The sequence below is a fragment of the Meleagris gallopavo genome, chromosome 2 (genome assembly GCF_905368555.1).
Source record: "Meleagris gallopavo chromosome 2, MGAL_WU_HG_1.1, whole genome shotgun sequence".
Taxonomy (NCBI): domain Eukaryota; kingdom Metazoa; phylum Chordata; class Aves; order Galliformes; family Phasianidae; genus Meleagris; species Meleagris gallopavo.
This window is the reverse complement of record NC_139405.1, coordinates 106,739,254-106,757,718: the sequence shown is the minus strand read 5'-3', so window position 1 is coordinate 106,757,718 and position 18,465 is coordinate 106,739,254. Positions and strand designations below refer to the sequence as shown.

The 18,465-nt window shown below is 43.7% G+C and overlaps 3 protein-coding genes across 16 annotated transcripts in view; 1 reads left to right on the top strand and 2 right to left on the bottom strand.

The window, feature by feature from the left end:
* The window catches only part of PKHD1 (PKHD1 ciliary IPT domain containing fibrocystin/polyductin), a 288,369-nt gene extending 274,193 nt beyond the window's left edge, over window positions 1-14,176 (bottom strand). The window contains exons 1-2 of the mRNA XM_085218344.1: window positions 14,156-14,176; window positions 11,209-11,298 (exon numbers count right to left, since the gene is read on the bottom strand). The gene's annotated coding sequence lies outside the window, so the exon portion shown is untranslated. The remainder of the gene's footprint in view (window positions 1-11,208; window positions 11,299-14,155) is intronic.
* LOC100547361 (interleukin-17F-like) overlaps window positions 1-18,465 on the bottom strand; it is a 22,452-nt gene extending 3,987 nt beyond the window's left edge. The window contains exons 1-8 of one of the 14 annotated variants that reach the window (XM_085218353.1): window positions 18,240-18,465; window positions 17,199-17,443; window positions 14,156-16,384; window positions 12,927-12,972; window positions 11,209-11,298; window positions 8,900-9,255; window positions 2,737-2,824; window positions 2,491-2,611 (exon numbers count right to left, since the gene is read on the bottom strand). In XM_085218353.1, the coding sequence (XP_085074479.1) occupies window positions 16,147-16,384; window positions 17,199-17,443; window positions 18,240-18,266 (510 nt within the window). In that variant the 5' untranslated portion in view covers window positions 18,267-18,465 and the 3' untranslated portion in view covers window positions 2,491-2,611; window positions 2,737-2,824; window positions 8,900-9,255; ... (1 more) ...; window positions 12,927-12,972; window positions 14,156-16,146. The remainder of the gene's footprint in view (window positions 1-2,490; window positions 2,612-2,736; window positions 2,825-8,899; window positions 9,256-11,208; window positions 11,299-12,926; window positions 12,973-14,155; window positions 16,385-17,198; window positions 17,444-18,239) is intronic. The other 13 variants (XM_085218354.1, XM_085218348.1, XM_085218356.1 and 10 more) reach the window with 13 other exon arrangements.
* On the top strand, window positions 6,253-9,639 carry LOC100546746 (interleukin-17A-like). The gene is made up of 3 exons (XM_085218347.1): window positions 6,253-7,596; window positions 8,157-8,401; window positions 9,084-9,639. Exons 1-3 carry the CDS (start codon window positions 7,504-7,506, stop codon window positions 9,319-9,321), a joined length of 576 nt encoding a protein of 191 aa, XP_085074473.1. The 5' UTR covers window positions 6,253-7,503; the 3' UTR covers window positions 9,322-9,639.

Here is an 18,465-nt window from a genome sequence, read left to right as displayed (position 1 = left end):
AAGGAGTTTGCCTCATTATAAGGGCAAGTAGAAGGACGCTGTTTGCTCTTTTGAAGGATCTGGTCAAGGATTTGTTCCAACATAACAAAGGGATAATAGGAAAGGAAAGTGATGGGAATCAAACCTGGTTAGATGAAGGAAAGATAAGCAAATAGACAGAACATTGCTTCAAGCAATGTTGCCTGCATGAGTACTTCTGGACTGGGAGTAAAGACAGGGAAACAATTAGGCAAATGCTGAGGCACAGACATGGCAAAGAGAAATGGAGACAAGGGCAAGAAACCCCCCACTCACACAGGTCTGAGGGCTACCAAACAGCATTTAGATATGGTACACAAACGTAAAACCACAGTCCATGTCCATATATAAGAAACTTCCATTTGTGCCATTTAATAAAGCTGTAAAAATAACACAAGGAGTATTCATCTCTCTCTTTCTTTACTAATGCATGCTGCAAAGGACTGACCCTCTAACATCCTCCACGTGGGTCTGCAAAATGTTTTTCTGCTTTTTTGCAGTGTTTACTATGGTCTGTCTAGTCTTAATCTACTGCACAAGAAGTTAGAGAAGTATCTGAATCTGGAAATAAAAAAGCTGATGTATCTGCAGCTGGCAGTGGGTTCTGAGATAAGGATGAATACAACGATCTGACAAATTTAAGTATTTATTCCTCTTCAGATAGATTGAATTACAGTGATCTCAAGAAGGAAAAAGGAAGTTTGTCCAAAGAGAAGGATGCAGACTACCTGGAAATGGGGACTGCCAGGTAACCTGACAGCAATGTTGTGGTCCTCAGTGTCTTGGTTGTGAAGAGGTGGTGTGTACCTCTTCATCAGGACATTAAAGCCCTGCATGGAAAACACTTCGTGGCTTAGAGAATCACAATGAGAGAGAGGTGTGGGTCAAGTGGAGATCTTCCCACACAAAACAGAAAGAAAGATGATCAAAGCTCATGCAAACCTGGCCCAAGAGGAAGTGATAAAGGCACAACTAGTGCCTGTATGCCATGGGGATAGGAAATAAATGTCCACACATGCAACATGTGGAATCTGAGGTGGACGTAAAGAGGAGGACAAAGAGAAGGACAGAGGGGCAGCAGCAAAGACCCCAGTCCTTTTTCCCCCTGCTTGCTGTGGTTCGTTAGGGTCGAGGTGTGGGCGAGACACAGGATGCGAGCAGATAACACAGCAAACTGAGAATTTCAAAATGAGTTAATTGCTTGTATAAAGCATTCTGTCAGCTTGAATGTGAGCCAATTTATGGTGCTTCTTTTTTTTTTTCTTTTTTTTTTTTTCCACATATATTTTATAATTGGATGTGAACCATGTTGCCACAGGATGTCTTAGAGACAATGAAAATAAAGCTGACAGAGAGATTACAAATCTATTTGTCGTTATCATCACTGATTATCACAGAAACAAATAAATGAGGGACACAACAAAGCATGTGCTCAAGAGAGATCTTCACCTCCTCTGGGGATCTAATATCAGCCTCAATTCACTCTCATCACAGTCACTGCATTTCTCAAAACTTCTTTTAATGTCTTTTTGTGTCATCTAAGATTGGAAAGAGCTTCCAGATGGACTCCTAGAGTGTCTGACAAAGTCTTTTTCCTTTCTAAATCTGTTTTCCCACTCTAGCCATAGCTGTACTGTCACTGTATCCTTCCATGGGTTACTCAGGTGGGATATTTGGAAAAATTTCTTCTCTGAAAGAGTGGTAATGCACTGGAATGGGCTGCCCAGGGAGGTGGAAGAGTCACCATCCTTGGAGGTGTTCAAGAAACGTGTAGGTGTAGCATTAAGGGACATGGTTTAGTGGGGTAATAGTGGTGGTAGGTGGACGGTTGGACTGGATGATCTTGGAGATCTTTTCCAACCTTGGTGATTCTATGATTCCGTGATACTTTCATTAAACATCTGTGCTGGTCTTGCAGTTCAAGTCTTGGTCCTGCACAGCACAGTTCTTACATTTTCAGTCCATCCTCTTTGAGCTTTTGATCATAAGTCCCTACCATTTTTGAAAACTCATTCACAAACATCCTTAAAGGCATTCCTCTGTGCTCTACTTTAGATCTGCTCTCCAAAATTTCATTCTCAGATTAGTTTGCCTTTCAGCACATATCCTAATGTTTCTTCTTGTCCCAAAGCTGAGCCTCCTAGGTGAAGAAACACAATTTTTTTCCTTCTCTTTGCCGTAGATCACATACTTCTTTGTCTTCTTCTGCCCAGTCCCATATTGCTTCTTTCATCCCTATCTTGGCATCTCCTGAGGGAACTTATTATCACTACTGTTATTTCCCTTTCTTTTCTGTCCTACTAAATAGTCTTATCTCAGCCTACAACTTCTACCTTTTTTTCTTCTTTCTCATTCTCTCCCCCAACCCGCAGTGGGGTGAGTGAGCAAAAGGCTGAGTGCTGTTTATCTGCTTGCTGGGTTAAACCACAACATCTGCTGGCTTTGCTCACTAAATGACATGCAAGCACGTACCTTGTGTTGGCCAAGAGATACCATCCTTTCCATTGGGCAGTAGGTGCTAATTTGGCTCAGCTCTGCAGTGAATCCCTGGGCAATAACAGTAGTAGCAACGCTGCTGCTCATCAGGATGAGTCTGTAGGGAGCAATCATAGCCTTTTCCACTTACCCAAACCACATTACAGTTATGTTTTAATCACCTACTAATTACTACAGTGTAGGCTTAAAAACCCTGCATCTCATCAAGTCCATCTCACACACCTGGAAGCCCTCTCTTTCCCATCCTCCAAAACAGCAATCCAGAACCAAAGTGAGCAGTCTACTTCCTCGAAGTCAACTCCTTGATTACCTAGATATTAGATATTAGATATTAGATATTAGATATTAGTCAGGCAACAGATGTGCCAACCACTGACAGCAGCCACAGCTGATGAATAACTGTGATATTGATTGAGCTGTGTTTGAAGAATCTAAGCTTGCCAAAGGAAATGATAATCTCTACTGCAGCTGCTGAAGAGGTAACCAGATGAAACAGATATAGGTTATTTTATCTTTTTTGACACAATGATCAAAGAGAGGGAGGAAGAAATTCAACCCCTTTGGAAGGGATTTCTGGATGTTCCTGAACGAAATGTCCACTCACAGCAGGAATTAAATTATATTAAACTGAAATATAGCTTCAGTGTTGAATCAGGGTGCTCACAGCTTCTCTTCTTTGGGTTCAGAATTTCTCTCAGACATCTCCAGGCCTAAGAAGTAATGCAACCATGGATCTCCCAGAACTCATCTCCTTGTTGTGCAGTAGATCATTGGGTGCTTGCACTTAAGTGAAAGTGTTGCCTTAACTTATAGGGATCTGTGAGAATATGCACTCAAAAGACGAACCTCTAAGTGCATTCTCCAACAAAAAAGAAAAAAAAACAAAAGTCTGTCTGCCTACGAGTAAATAGAAAGAACTCCTCGTTCTGCAAAGGAAGCACAAAGTTAACTGATTGTAACTGAAAAAAAAAAAAAAAAGTTTTAAATATTTCAAAAAATCATAGAATACTTCGAGTTGGAAGGAACCCACAGGGATCACTGAGTCCAACCTCTGACCCCGCTCCGACCCCCAGATCCAACCCTATGGCTGAGAGCACTGCCCCAGCTCTCCCTGAGCTCTGGCATCTCGGGGCTTTGCTTACTGCCCTGCAGAGCTGTCCCAGATGTTCCCCCTACAAAGGCAAACAGCATCCCTGTACCTTTCCCATCTCGCCTGACCTTGCTTCCAACAGCCACACTCTTTATTTTTCCACCTAAGCTCTAGAAGATCCCTCTTTAGCCTAACCAGCCAATTTAAAGATCTATCTTCTCTGCTTTAATTTACAGCATAATACGCTACGACATCGGAGCTCTGCCTCTGACTCACACTTTGACTCTGAGTGGAGAAAGTGTTGAACACCAGTATAACCAGATTTGGGTGCCTGAGGGATCTCAGCTGGGTAAAGCGCTTCAGTAACAACTTAATCACGAGAAAACTTCCACTAGAGCTCAGCAAAGGACTGGCCCTGATTTCAAAAGGTTTGACGTAGTCTTTCAGTAAGCTTTTCTCTCCAAGAAACTGAGGTTTCTGCTGAGCATGGCACTAATTGTTTCCTGTGCAATTTAGTACTAACAGGAAGTCTCTGTGATAACACAGCGCCCTCTGTGGCAAATACCTGGGATAATATACAAGTAGGTTATAAAAACTATTGTTACATGTATCTTTATGCTTGATTGTAAAACCAACTGATCAAACTAAAAATATATACATATACTTTGAACATATATATATATATATATATATACACTCCCTTTGCGTACAGAAATGAAACTGGTAGTTAAAAGAGAGATGAGCATCAGAATTAAGCATATCCCGTGAAGTTCTAATGTCATGGGGGAAAAAAAAAAAAACGCGTTCAATTTTTCTCTTCCATGCAGATTAGGAAGAAACGAAAAGTTATTTAAGCTTGTAAAAATCATAGGGTCAGAAATGTGGAAGTTTCATTTGTATAATTCAGACCTGATGGAAGCATTTCAAGATGCACATTTTTTTCCTGAGACCCTCTCATCTTGCCTACGAAAACTGTAGATGAGTTGGTCATGGCTCAAGCAAATCATGGAAAGTCTTGTGGGTTTTTTTTCACCCTTTCCGTGTTGCATTACATTAGCAGTCTTTGAATGCCTGAATGTTCACCTTTCGCGTGGTAAGGTAACCCAAACCACTGACACATTTAGAGTAGACGAGCCTGGATTTGGGGTCAGGCTGGTTTAACCTGACCTTCCGCTCCCTTACAGGCTTTTGAAATCATTCTTGGTTCTAAAATTGAAAATTTAACTGACCCACTTTGAATGGATATTTCAGTAAATGGCATTAGAGAAAATCCCTTCTGAGGGAACCTTTTCCGTTAACCTGTACGTCTCTAAGAGGGAAACTGAATTGTACATGTAACTTATCAAGTGTCAGCATCTTCTAAACAAGCTGATATAGGTCACGGCTATTGCAGAAACTGCAAGCTAAATTCTGCCTTTGTTGACATCCTCCTTTGGATGGCACAAGGTGAGCAAAATTTGGACTTGGGAATAAGTATTAGGAATACCTTTCATGTAATGTTTTCTTCTGCAGACATCACCAAAACTAGACCTGAGAAGAGGTCAGACCAGCACATCTCCTGCACCAGGTATTGCTTTAGGGTACACATCCCAGCAGTTTATAACCCACTATTAGAGCAAAGTGACCAGAAGTCATTTCCTAAGAGGAAAATGCTAAAGAGAAGAATAGATACAACACTCCTCCCGTCATTTCTAAAGTGTAAGCACTTTCTTTAAAAATCTAAGCATCAACATTCTTGTGTGCGTCCATTACTAACTCTAAATAACCTCATCAGAGAACACAGTGATAGCTGACTTCTAATATCTCATAATTCATCAGGATCAGCATCATTACTTGGGAAACTGCAGTCTGAGAGGTTTGAGATATCTGCGTGCCAGGGTTTGCAGCGTGCTGGGTGGAACATTCTTCTTTGGGAGGCATTGAGTTGTCCAGGTTAGAATCATAGAATCATAGAATTGCTCAGGTTGGAAAAGACCTGCAAGATCATCAAGTCCAACCTAACCATACTACCCTAACAACCTTCTGCTAAATCACGTCCCTGAGCATAGCATTAGCTACGCCATGACATATTTGCTAAGGAGAACAAGGAGGAAGACTGTAGGCTAGTGGCTGGGACATTTGCTTGGAAAAAACCCTCAAGTTTCTGGTTCCTGGTCCAGTACAGGTTTTATCCAAAATGTTCACATCTCTACTTTGCTGCTGAATGGAGCAATTGCAAAGCTCTGAGCTCTTAGCAGAGGACATGTAATGATTCCACAGGAGCACCCTGCCCCACAACCACCCATACATCCCAGCAACCAAAACACTTGCTGAAGGGCTGTTAGTTTAAACCTCTGAAAGCAGATGAGGAGAGTTTATGCAGACATCTTTCTGCAGGCAAGGTCTCTTTGAAGGTCAAGCCCACTACTTTTAATGGGCAGTCAAGGCTTCCACCTCGGAAGAAACAAAAACTGAGGCAGTTCTGATAACAGCATAGTGATGAAGCTCAGGTAGGGAATCTCTCTGAAGCTGGCACCAGAGTACTAGGACTTCCCTTTGTAAGTTTCCAAGGCATTCAAAGAGAGAAGGACAGACAGCCTTGAAGCACCTCTGAATCTCCATGCCTGCAGCTCCTTTACAGTATCCTACTAAAAATACTAATTCCTCAACAGGAGAAAGGGAGCCTGATCATCACCATATCAAACAGAGCCTGTCCACTCAAACACATGGATTTAAGCATTGAATGTTTAAATACTTCCATGGTAGGATACGACACAGCTGCAGTATGCTGGTCTTATAAGGATGGAGGGACAGCAGTGTGGGCTGACGAACCACATGGGGTCACAGATCATTGTCACCCAAAATTCAGAGCTGTCATACGGACAGCCTTGGGGGTACATGATAAGAAGCAGTTCAGCTCCCAATACTTTCAAGCGTTGTATGGTATCACCTATCTTCCATGGTGCCCCATGGAGCAGATGCCTGCAGTTCCTTCCACTTCTCCTGCCTACAAGAGTGGCCATTCTTCATCTCACAGCCTTCACAGGGCTTTCTCTTGAATCTCTCTGTCTTCTCCCTAACTTAGGAACTGAAGGTTAAACTACATCCACCACACTTCCTGGAGTTCTGTCTCATAGTGCGAGATCTGGAAATGAAGTAAAAAGTTGGCAATCTCATAACCAAATAAAAGCAGCCTTTTGGGTTTTGTTTCCTAGATGGAGGGTGACCAAATTCACACAATGTCTGAAAACATTCTAGTCAAAATTGAAATGCAGCAGGTGAGGTATGTACGTCTAGTATTAGATATGGAGGTTGGCGGCCCTGCCAGTGGCAGAGGGCTGGAGCTCGATGATCCTTGAGGTCCCTTCCAACCCAAGCCATTCTATGTTTCTATGATATGATTCTATGTATAAAAAATAAGCTGATCCAGACTTGGAAATTTGAGGGGGAAAAAAATGAAAAACTGGCTGTCCAGCACCTGCCCAATTCCAAATGAAGAGCCATCGGAGTGACCAACAAGTGGATCCAAGCCATCAGTGACAGTGATGCTACTGTCTGTGATACCTACAGCACCTCGAGTTGAGACCACGAAGCACGTTTATTTACATTTGACTAACCAACGACTCCAGTCCCAATTCTAAACCTCAGACTTTGCATACAGGCGCTGAGGTGTGCATGTCAATTTTTCAGTGGTTTTCTAACATCAGCATGGAGTTTTGTCACTACACAGATAAAGCAATGACATCACTTACAAATCTAAGAAGGGGAGGGACCTGTATCCTGTTTTCCACCTGCGTTAATGGAATATACACATATACTTTTCAATTTAAGACAAGAAACCACTGGTAAGAGTGGGAAAAAACACCTACTTCCCTTTAACTAGGACGGCAGGAAAGCCCTTATAAAAAGACCAGCAGCAGATGCACACAGTCACCTTCAGTTCAACAGAGCCCAGCACAAGCATCAGCTGCAGCAAGAAAAGGAAGATGTCTCCAATCCCTTGTTCTCCTTTGGTAAGAACTTGCTTTGTGTTTTATTTTCCCCTAATTTGACAAAGATGTATTTAATAGATGACTCTCAGGAATGGGGCACCCATTTTTAAAACAGCTGTTTAAACCTTGAATTATTGAAAAGAACTGAAACAGGCGGCTGCTGAATAGCACCAGCATGGGACACACTGTATGGGTTTGTTAGCACACCATATACTGCAACATAAACTAAGACAAGGAATAAATTGAAAACTCAACCCTAGAGTAATTTTTCTTTGATGCTGTACTCTTTTAATACCTCAAATATATTATTTATTTTTGGATTTATTATTTAGTATAACTGAGATTTTATATATCACCAAGTGGCAACTGACTGTACATCAGTGTCAGTAAGAATTAATCCATGCAAAGATGAATGTGATATATGACAAATTTTTCCATAACTACCCCAACCTACAGTATGAGCTTTTACTACCAGCTAGGATGAGTGTGAATGAATTTCCCAGACACACAGAAGTATTATTAGTTGTGTGATGCTATAGCAGCTATACTTTCTCTGTCCTAAATGTACCATTTCTCTCCAGTTCAGACCATTGCTGTTGGTGTTGCTGGCCGTGCTGTCAGCCAGCATTTCTGTCCATGGGAAGGTGATATGGCCAGGACTTGAGCCGGAGAGCCTCTTCAAGAAAGGAGATGCTGGATGCCCAACCCAAAAAGATGGAAAATTCCCTCAAACTGTGAGAGTCAACATAAGCATCAGCAACATGAACCAGGATACCAAAGTGACTCTTGATATCAGCAAACGCTCACTGGCTCCATGGGATTACAGGTACTGTGTCTGTCCCCATGGACTAGAAATGCACTGGGTTAGGAGTAGTGCAGAGGCTATGCCTGTATCTTTAAGTACTTCAATATTGAGAGATTTTGGCAACGTAAGGATAGCCACTGTCCATGTAATCCTTTTTGTAAGCTAATCGATGAATAAAGGGGGATAGAGTAAAAGTATGGTATAGGCCAATATAGAAGAAGAAAAGTAAATTATCCTTGTAATTTAATTAATGTACATACTGGGGCAAGATTTATCTTCAAATACATTTGCCACTTAAGAGATCATCGAAAACCTCAGAGGTCTGACATTGCACTGAAGTCAGTGGTGCTTTACTAACACCAGCATCAGGCCCTAAGAGCGTTTGTTGTGGGGAAGAGCTGAAGCTCTTTGGGTCCGTTAGTCCATTAGCCCACTTCTAACTAGTCCTTCAAAGTCAATGCCTGTTTGAATCAAGCCCTTTGCACGCAAGTCTTGCAGCCAAAAACATGCAGTACTTACTGATACTTTACTTGCACTTCAAAAACCAGTAATAGCAGAGGGTCTTCTGCCCCTTTATAGGCAATATTCCGGGGGCTATGGTATCCACCCGGCGAGCTCATAAAGCTCCAGACTAACATATCTGTAGCAAAGCAGCAGCATTTCCCCTGCCAACGCTTCTCTATCCTTCCATGTCAATTTACAGGATCGATGAGGACCACAACCGCTTCCCCCGCTTGGTTGCTGATGCCCAGTGCCGCCATTCCAGGTGCGTGAACTCGGCCGGGCAGCTGGACCACAGCGTCAACTCCGTGCCCATCAAACAGGAGATCCTCGTCCTGCGCCGCGAGCCGAGGGGCTGCCAGCACTCGTACCGCCTGGAGAAGAAAATGATCACCGTGGGCTGCACGTGTGTCACCCCACTGATCCAGCACCAGGCCTAAGGGAGCCCACAGCACACGAGCGGGGAGCTGCAGGAGAACTGCCTTGCCTAACAGCGATGAAAATCCGCAGGGCTGAACCATAACGATTAGCAATAATCTCAGTTTTGTGCTTGTTTTGTTTTTAAATCCTTTTCCCCTTTAAAACTCTGGATTCAGAATACAGCCCCTTCCAGGTGCTCCGTGAGAAGAGTGATGGGAACGCTTTACACGTCTTTACTCAACACTTAGAAAAACCTATTTATTTAATTCTATTTATGCTGGTAAACAAGTTTGTAATTATCTATGTTTATTTATCTCAAAGCAATAAAAAATCAAACAGCAAATCAACTCTTTGGTGTCCTCTCTTTCTGAAGGAACTTTTTCTCATACGGCAAGAAATCACTCTGTTCTATTATGACCATATAAAGGATTTTTACAATACAAAATATTGTACAATACAAAAAAAATGAAATTCTGTTGATAAAACCTAGCTCTGTTGCAGTAGAACGTGAAGAACACAGGACAATTAGCACTCGTATCATTAGCATTGCTTTACCCATAGAGAAAGAAAGGCACCTGGGGGGGAAATAATTTACTAAACGACACTTCAGCAAAAATAAAGCCACGGGTGACTGCCCAGATCACTTCATTATCTGATTGAAAAGGAGTTGTCAAGGAAATGTTCAACACAACACTCTAAATGCTTCGTTAGCAGAAAAGAAACTTACTCTCCCAAAATGGAGTGTGCCATGAAGCTTAACTTTGGTTATTCCTGCGTAGGTAGGGAACGGAGCATGAGTGAGTCAGGTGGATCACTGAAGTAATCAACTGCTGCTCAGAGTAAATTGCTAACCGCAGCTGTAATTTCCTCCACGCTCGTGTCCTCCCAATGCTCCAGATACAGAGCACACTGACACAGCACTTCTACACGGCTGTGAAGACACTTGTGTAGGTGGGAATCTCACACCGCAGGAACGCACGTTTGAAGGAGCTTGGTGAAAATGTTCCATGTTTTAATGGAAGGGTGGTTTGCACGGACATGGCTCTTTGCTTTGCTCCCGTGTGGGGGAGATGTGACCTTCCTGGGCACCAACAAGTGCAACAGGAAGTGCAGAACTTCAAAAAATGCTCAGGAATGCAGATCATAGAATGACCCTATGTGCAGGGTCGCCAACCACCAGACCAGGCTGCCCTGAGCCACATCCAACAGATCCCAAAGGAGGCAGGGTCCTCTTGGGTGAAAGCATCTTCTCTATAACCAACTGTGCTAATTGGAGATGTTATCAACCCAGCTTTTGCTGGAAGTTTTTCCCTCCAGCTGTTCCAATGAGCCCAAGCCCTCACTCATCAGCTCTTGGCAAAAATCAGGTGCATCAACTTATACAAACTAATCTGACAGCACAGCCAGGGATTTCATACCATTGTTTTACCTAGCAGATATTCACTGGGCCTGTGAAACATTAATTAACCATAAATCACACAGAATGGCTTGGGTTGGAAAGGACCAACCCATCAAGTTCCAACACCCCCACCACCACAGGCAGGGCCACCAACCTCCACATTTCATAGCAGCCCAGGCTGCCCAGAGCCCCATTCAACCTGGCCTTGAACACCTCCAGGGATGGACGGGGCATCCACAGCCTCTCTGGGCAGCTGTTCCAGCACCTCACCACTCTCGTAGGAAAGAACTTCTTCACCTAAATCTAACCTAAATCTTCCCTCCCTCAACTTAAAACAATTTCCCCTTGTCCTGCTATCATCCACCCTTTCAAAGTCGTCACATTATGTGCAGCAGAAACAGTGAAGTTTTGTTCACAGCTTTAATTACCATCAAATACATCCTGACATAACATTGCCCATATGAGGGTATTTAGCAGTATGCAAGATCCTAACTTGCTTGTTTCCTACCTTATCTCCATCAGTTCCTCCTTACAGTCTGCTGCAGGTCCTGAAGTTCACCCAGCTGGCTGTACCAGGAATATCAAGCACAGGAGCAGACTGCAAAAAAACCCCAAGCAAATAGCAAGGAACATAACAGTGTTCTGTCTTTCAAAGACAAGCTTCTTTGCCAAGATCACGATGTTTTTATGGCTGCTCTCAGGGAGGTGAAAAACTCTGAGATTTTCATCAAGTTAAATTTTAATCCAAGAAGACTGAAATAAAGCTGGGTGCCTTGTCCGTTAAATAACCTCTCAATGTCCTACCACTTGCTATGGGGAGGAGCTTTGGCTCATTGTCTATAACAGTCAAAATGAAGGACCTTTTATCATCTCGTAGAGGCAAGACAATTAGTTAGGGTTGGCACATGAGTAATACAGATTTATTAGCAATTCTGAGAGAGCGACAACGTGGAAAAAGTCAGAACCAGGTCAGACAGATGAAGTGCCAAAATGAGTACAACTTTCTGCTGCAAAGATATTCCAGTCCCTCTTCCAGCAGTGTCATTATTCCTTGGACCTTTTACCAACCCAGTGAAATCCATTCCTTAAGGCACAACCATCTTAATTTACTTGACCTGTATCAAATTCTGTAATGTGCATGGATGTTGTACATGCTTCTGCAGAATAGAATCATGGAACCATAAGGTTAGAAAAGACCTCTAAGATCATCTAGTCCAGCTGTCCATCTATCACTAATATTGCTCAATTAGAAGCAGGTAATATTATGGCTATAATCATAGAATCCTTTGGGTTGGAAAGGACCTTTAAAAGCCATTTAGTACAACTCCCCTGCAATGCACAGGGACACCACAGCTAGATCAGATTGCCCAGGGCCTGATCCAGCTTTGCCTTGAAAGTCTCCAGTGATGGGGATCAACCACAACTCTGGTCAACCTTTCTCAGTGCCTCACCACCCTCACTGTAAGAGATTTCTTCCTTATATCTAACCTAAATCTGTCTTCTTTGAACTTGAAACCATTTCCCCTTATCCTATCACCACAGACCCTGCTGAAGAGTCTGTCCCCTTCTTTCCTGTAGCTCCCCTTTAGGTACAGAAAGGCCACTATCAGGTGCCCTCAGAGCCTTCTTTTCTCCAGGCTGCACAGCCCCAGCTCTCTCAGCCTGTCCTTGTAAGGGATGTGTTCCATCCTTTGGGGTCGTTGCCTGGATTCATTTAGGTGGAAGACTGTTTTCAATCCTATTGTGAATTCCCTTAGAAATTTCTGGCATCGTCACCTAAGACATCTTTCTCTGTATTACTAAACCCACTGGATAAGGTGAAAACTAATTCCAAACAAAGGCACCTTGTCACAAGGTCATCTCATCAGCCCCTTAGTTTCTCTGTGCATGTCGGGGGGAAATCTTTCACTAAAAGGGCAGTGAGACCCTGATACTGCTGCCCAGAGAGCAGTAGGTGCCCCATCCTGGAGGTGTTCAAGACCAGGATGGATGGGGCCCTCCACAGCCTGATTTAGTGGGTGCCAACCCTGTCCGTGGCAGGGGGTTGGAACTAGATGATCACTGAGCTCCCTTCCAACCCAGACTATTCTATGACTCATGTGATTCTGTGATCTGTGTGGCAAATGATCAGATATCAGTGCTCATCGGTGCCCGTTATCAAATCAAGACACAAAGATGCCAGATGCCTGTGAAAGATGAAAGTTTCAACACTCTGGCAAAACTTACTATGAGAAGGGGGCCCAGATAAGTGAGCAGTGCAGATTTCAGAAGTCTGAAAGAAAAAGAAAACTGAAAAAATAATAGCAGCAACTCAGAGAGAAGATAGACGATCTCTGCTCATTTACTGGAACAAGAAATCTTGACCTTGATACAAACAAACTGTGCTTAGTAAGGATGGAAATAAAACAGAAACATAACTCTTTGTACGTGATAGTAAAACTATCAAAACTCACTTCTAGAAAGCTACGTCCAGACACAGCTGAGTAGAACCTGCTTGGTACATGATCTCAAAGAGTATCGAGTGTATTATTAATATTATGAAGTTACAAAAAAGAGAAGAAAGACTAGGCTAGATTTCTTAAGATTAGGCTAGAAAGAAAGGGGCAAAAAAATAATCACAAAAAGCAGAAATGGAACAGTGCTGTAGAAGATATCATCTTGGCCCACTCACCTAAAGTCTACTAAAGCATACGTTTAAAAATAATATCAGAGAAGAAAAATGTAAGAGGAAGAAAGTCAAGGGACGAGGAGGGGAGTAGAGGCACGTCTCACATTTCATCCTGTGATGGTGACATGGGTGCAGTTTCTGTTCTGGATCTCTCAGGTCACCTTGCAGTATGGCCAGGACCCACAGCTGGTGTGGAAAGTCATCTCATCTCTATTCACTGTGTTGCCATTAAGCCTTAGGTACCCAAAGGACTGATCAGCAAAGTGTTCATCCCCTCAGAACTTTGCCTGCTAGTTCTAATTCCCAGCAAGCCATGACTGTTCCTGGATTTTCAAGTTATTGCTTCTCTGGTTCACTAAACACACAGCTTGCATAGCTCCCGTTTTCCCCTGAACCCTTAAGGCTGCAACATCTGTATTTTTCATGTATTTAACTTCTGTTGACTTTTAAAAGTAGTAATTTTGAGCAACAAGTAAACCTGGAGGTTTTCAAAAGGGCTGCAAGACCAAGAACCTCTGCCTGTTGTTAATGGCCCAGAGAAGCCTGGATCACACCAGCAGGAAAATACCTCACAGCACAGATTTGGGAAGAGGCTTTTGCCTGGGCTTACATCCGTACTGTGCCTCTGTGTTAATACAGGATTCTTTATGCTTCCTTCACCATCTCATGAAAGCTGCTCCCCAGATCGAGGTCCCAGCTGGGCACAGCCAAGGGCAAGCAAAGGACAGCAAAAGGAGGTTAGGGAGAGGCGAGCAGAAGAGCAGAAAGGAAAAGCTCAGGCACCAACCTGTTCACATAGGTGAGATATGAGGAGACACTGTGGAGCTTCTATGCCTACAGCTGTGCCTTGTCCTCCTGGCACAATAACCAAGTCCCTAAAGGCTGCCCTAAGCTCTCTTTCAGAGCCAGATCCACAGCTGTGCTGGGAGTAGAGACGATGACTGACCCAGCACTGAGATGGGCCAGGAGAGAAAAATAGGTAGAGCCTTTAGCAAAATCTGGTCCTCAGCTTCAAAGTGTATCATCTGCTCTTGGTGGTGATATGACTGTGCTGCTTACAGGAAGAGTGATCTCGTTTGCCATGTTCTTAGATTGCTGGGAATCAAACCCAACCTACCTCACCTTAAAAGCCAGCAGCTGCAAAACGACTCTCTAAGAACGACGCCATTAGAAGGATATAAGCTTTTCTGCTGGATTTATTTAGAAACAATCCCCACAAACAAGTGCATGCCTTACTGAGAGATGTGTGGTTTGTAGTCAACAACAGATGGAGTCAAAGCCTCATGACCTGAACCAACCAACTCTCTTGACCTAAACCTGCAAACCTGGCCATTCTGTGATTCTGTGACCTATCGGTGAGGTCCAGAATTAGCTTCCTTAATTCTTTAGTTAATTGCTTTTGAATTTCCTTAATTAGCCGCTTCACCATTCCTCCTATTAGAACAAATCTTAAGGTAGAGTGGTTGACACAGGAGAGTTCACCCATTCAGCTGCCATGAACCCAATGCCAACACAATTATGAGCAGAGAAAGAGCATCAGGCTCATTTTCTCTCCACAGAACAAACGAGGACAATCCCACAGGTTAGGCCTATTGAGAAGGAGAGAAATAGGTCACCAGCAAGAGCTGAGTGTCAGATTGTGATTTCCTGGTCAGCGGTTACTGGAAGAGCAGTGCTGGAGTTGAGCAAGTGCGTACAGAGAACGCCTCTGTGGGATTGCTGCCCACCACATGAAGGGCTTAACGGTCATAGTGAAACAGCTGCTGCCACAAATGAGTATAAGTGCTTGTAATTGAATGAGATGGTTTCTCCATCGTGCTGCCCATGGATTGTTTAACTGGCTTAGGTAGGCTCCCAGGGAGTGTATGCTGCTTGAAAGTCAAGCATGAAAGGATATGGTTGGACCTAATATTGACACAAGATGCTCAGGGGAGGAAACAAAAATGCTTAACAGCAAAGAGCCCTGGAGGTGTTTCTTTCTTATTCTCTTGATATGGAGGGTTCCTCACCCACAGCTTCAAGGCCAGGTTGGATAACGAGCAGTGAGATGAATCCACCTCTGCACATTTCCCTGAATTTCTGCTCAGCCAACCATCTAGCTAGTGGAGTTGAAGGAAGTTCTTAAGGATGATATCTTGTTTGGAAGGACAGATTTTCTGAGGTCATGTGAACCAGGCTAGATCCAACCCAAATTTCGGCTGCCATTCTGCAAGGCTGTGTTACATACTGTTTTTCCCACCATCCCTTCAGTTCCATTTCCAGCTCCTCCAGCACTGCCTGTGTAACCTCATTTCTCTGCTTTCAACCCTTTTCCTCATCCTTTCCTCTGATTAGAATGCAAGTTCTCATTAGCTTTGCTGAAATCTTGCAGTGCCACTGCAGTACAAACCCACTCTACCCTGTTCCTGCTTTCATTTTGAGCTACCACAAAACATTCTTTTAAGTAATAGACAAGTTTTATTATGCTGATAAATTATTGAATAAATACAGGTAAGCATGCACCAGTTTTTGGATATTTTGACTCATAAATACAATCATAAATAGAAGATATAAATAGAAATATGAATGTTTCCCTTTCTCCCCTCCATCAATAGGCAGTGATGATTCCCATGCTGAACTCTAAAAATGAACTACAGCAAGAATCAGTGTCTCGGGAGTTAATTTGCCCGAATTCAGAAATGTCGCACTGGATGCAAGGAAGGTGACTGGGATTTCTCCTAAGAGGTGTTCGTAGGAGACAGTTCTTCCTCCCCACGTTGTACCCGCTGCTGATTCCTCCTAGGACTGGTGCTGGATGACTGGAGCAGCACACGTGCAGCCCACAGTGATCAGTTTCTTCTCCAGGCGGTAGGTGGGCTGGCAGCCCCGCTGCTCTCTCCGGAGGACGAGGATCTCCTGTGTGATGGGGACGGAGTTGAGGCTGCGGTCCTCTTGCCCCAGTGAGTTCAAGCAGCCCAAAAGGCGGCACTCAGCATCAGCTATCACCTGGGGGAAGCGGTCGGGGTCCTCATCGAGCCTGGGGACAGGGACACAAAAGGGTTTGATATGTTTGCTGTGTTCTTGTGCGTATGTCTTGGTAGGATCTTCTTTTTTGCCTCCAGAATCACAGAATGGCCAGGGTTGGAAGGGACCTCAAGGATCATGAAGCTCCAACCCCCTGACACAGGCAGGGCCACCAACCTCCACATTTGATACCAGCCCAGGCTGCCCAAAGCCCCATCCAACCTGGCCTTGAACACCTCCAGGGATGGACGGGGCATCCACAGCCTCTCTGGGCAGCTGTTCCAGCACCTCACCACTCTCTCTGTAAAGAACTTCCCCCTGATATCTAACCTAAAGCACCATACCATTTACCCACTATGACATAAAGCCAAAGAACTTCCAAATCCTTAACATTTCTTTAAATGATTTCCTACAATTGGAATCAATTCTGGGAAGCTAAGGCTGCCATATCGTTTATCAGTAGGTGAATGGAGTTGATGAATGGCTGGTTGAAATAAATAACTGATAGCAAATGGACCATTCATGTTTGCTTGTTTTAATTTCAGCATTCAAAAATTTGTTTCAGTTAGGAAAATGTAAAACTATAATGTACTGACATTCTTCTTTTTCTAAAGGAACTATTGACTGACATGTTAATTAGAAACCATCCAGTGATATCCCTTTGCACTGCAGTTTATTCACCCAACACCAAAATGAACACGTGTGTCAAGAGGAGCTTTCAATATTCACAAGACTCTGGGCATACGCTGAGAATGAGACATTTTTTCAGCCCAAAAGACAACTGTGCATCATGGCCATTATGTTTCAAATAACACCTATAGAGTTACCTGTAATTCCAAGGAGCGAGAGATCGGTTCCTGATGTCATGGATCATCCTAGAGGCAGGATCAGAGCTGCCAATGCGAACGTCAACTTTCACCATCGTAGGGAAGTTGGGGTCCTTTTGGTTCAGGCAGTCTTCACTAAGCCTCTCAGGGCCACCAACTTTCCTGGGTCGAGGATGACCAAACTTCCCATGGGGCGAGCTCCTTACAGTGAGTGCTAAAACCAGCACCAAAAGCAGAGACCTGAACTGGGAGAGGGAAAGGTGTCATTGTCTCTGTTCAGCCACGAGAGAGCACAAGGAACTGTGGCTGGACCATCCATTGATGGACCAAGGAACTAGCATCCTGCATTCCTTCGTTGCTGTGAATCAGCACTGGGCAGCAGATCTTCACACTTGTGTTTGGGCGAGATGCATCAGCAGGAAAAAATAGAGTAAGATTTGAACAATGCTCAGCGTAACGGATGCTAAATTCTGATTCAAATTCTGATTCACCGTTGGCACTGCACCAAGTAGGGCATCTCTCCAACAAGCTGCGAAAGCATCCTCCTCCTTCAGTGTCAAACATCTCTACAAGGTGGGCTAAGAACTAAACCAACCTAAACTTACCTACCTATGTAAGACATATGCTTCTCCAGACTAGGAAATGTCAGCCACCTAGGAGACACCTGCTGGAAATAACCCTTTTCTTGGTGAAATTTGAGAGCTTTCTACCGTTCTTCTGAATGAAGACAGATATGCAAAGCTTTTAGGAGTACCCAAAGAGCTGACAGTGCTGCAAATACTACCGAGGCAGGAATTTAAATGCACAGGTATTCACTCCTCCATTTCTCTTTTCAGCTGTCTATTGTTTTGATGGTGAGTTGTCTAAAAAAAAAAGTCTGCATGGCTCAATCCCCTATCGGCAATAGCAATGCTGCTCTTACAGATGCATAACAGACACTCCCTTGCCTCCCAAACCAGGACAGTCACATGTTGGAGATGTGAACCATACCCACTTCCAAATGCTCAGGATAGATTCCTTACACCATATATAAACACTTACCACTGCAGCATAGCTGGCAAAAGCCATTGCAGCCTCTTCTGCTTTAGGTGAGTGCACGCAGTGATGGGGCACACAGGTTTTCTTTCTCCTTCAGTCTGTGTCTCTCACAGCCAGCCGTGGTCTCCTATTTATAGTGAAGTTCAACCACTATCACCCTTCCCATTGCAGCATAAAATCACTAACCTGACCCAAGGCTAGGAGCTGATAGTTCATTTCCTAGCCCACT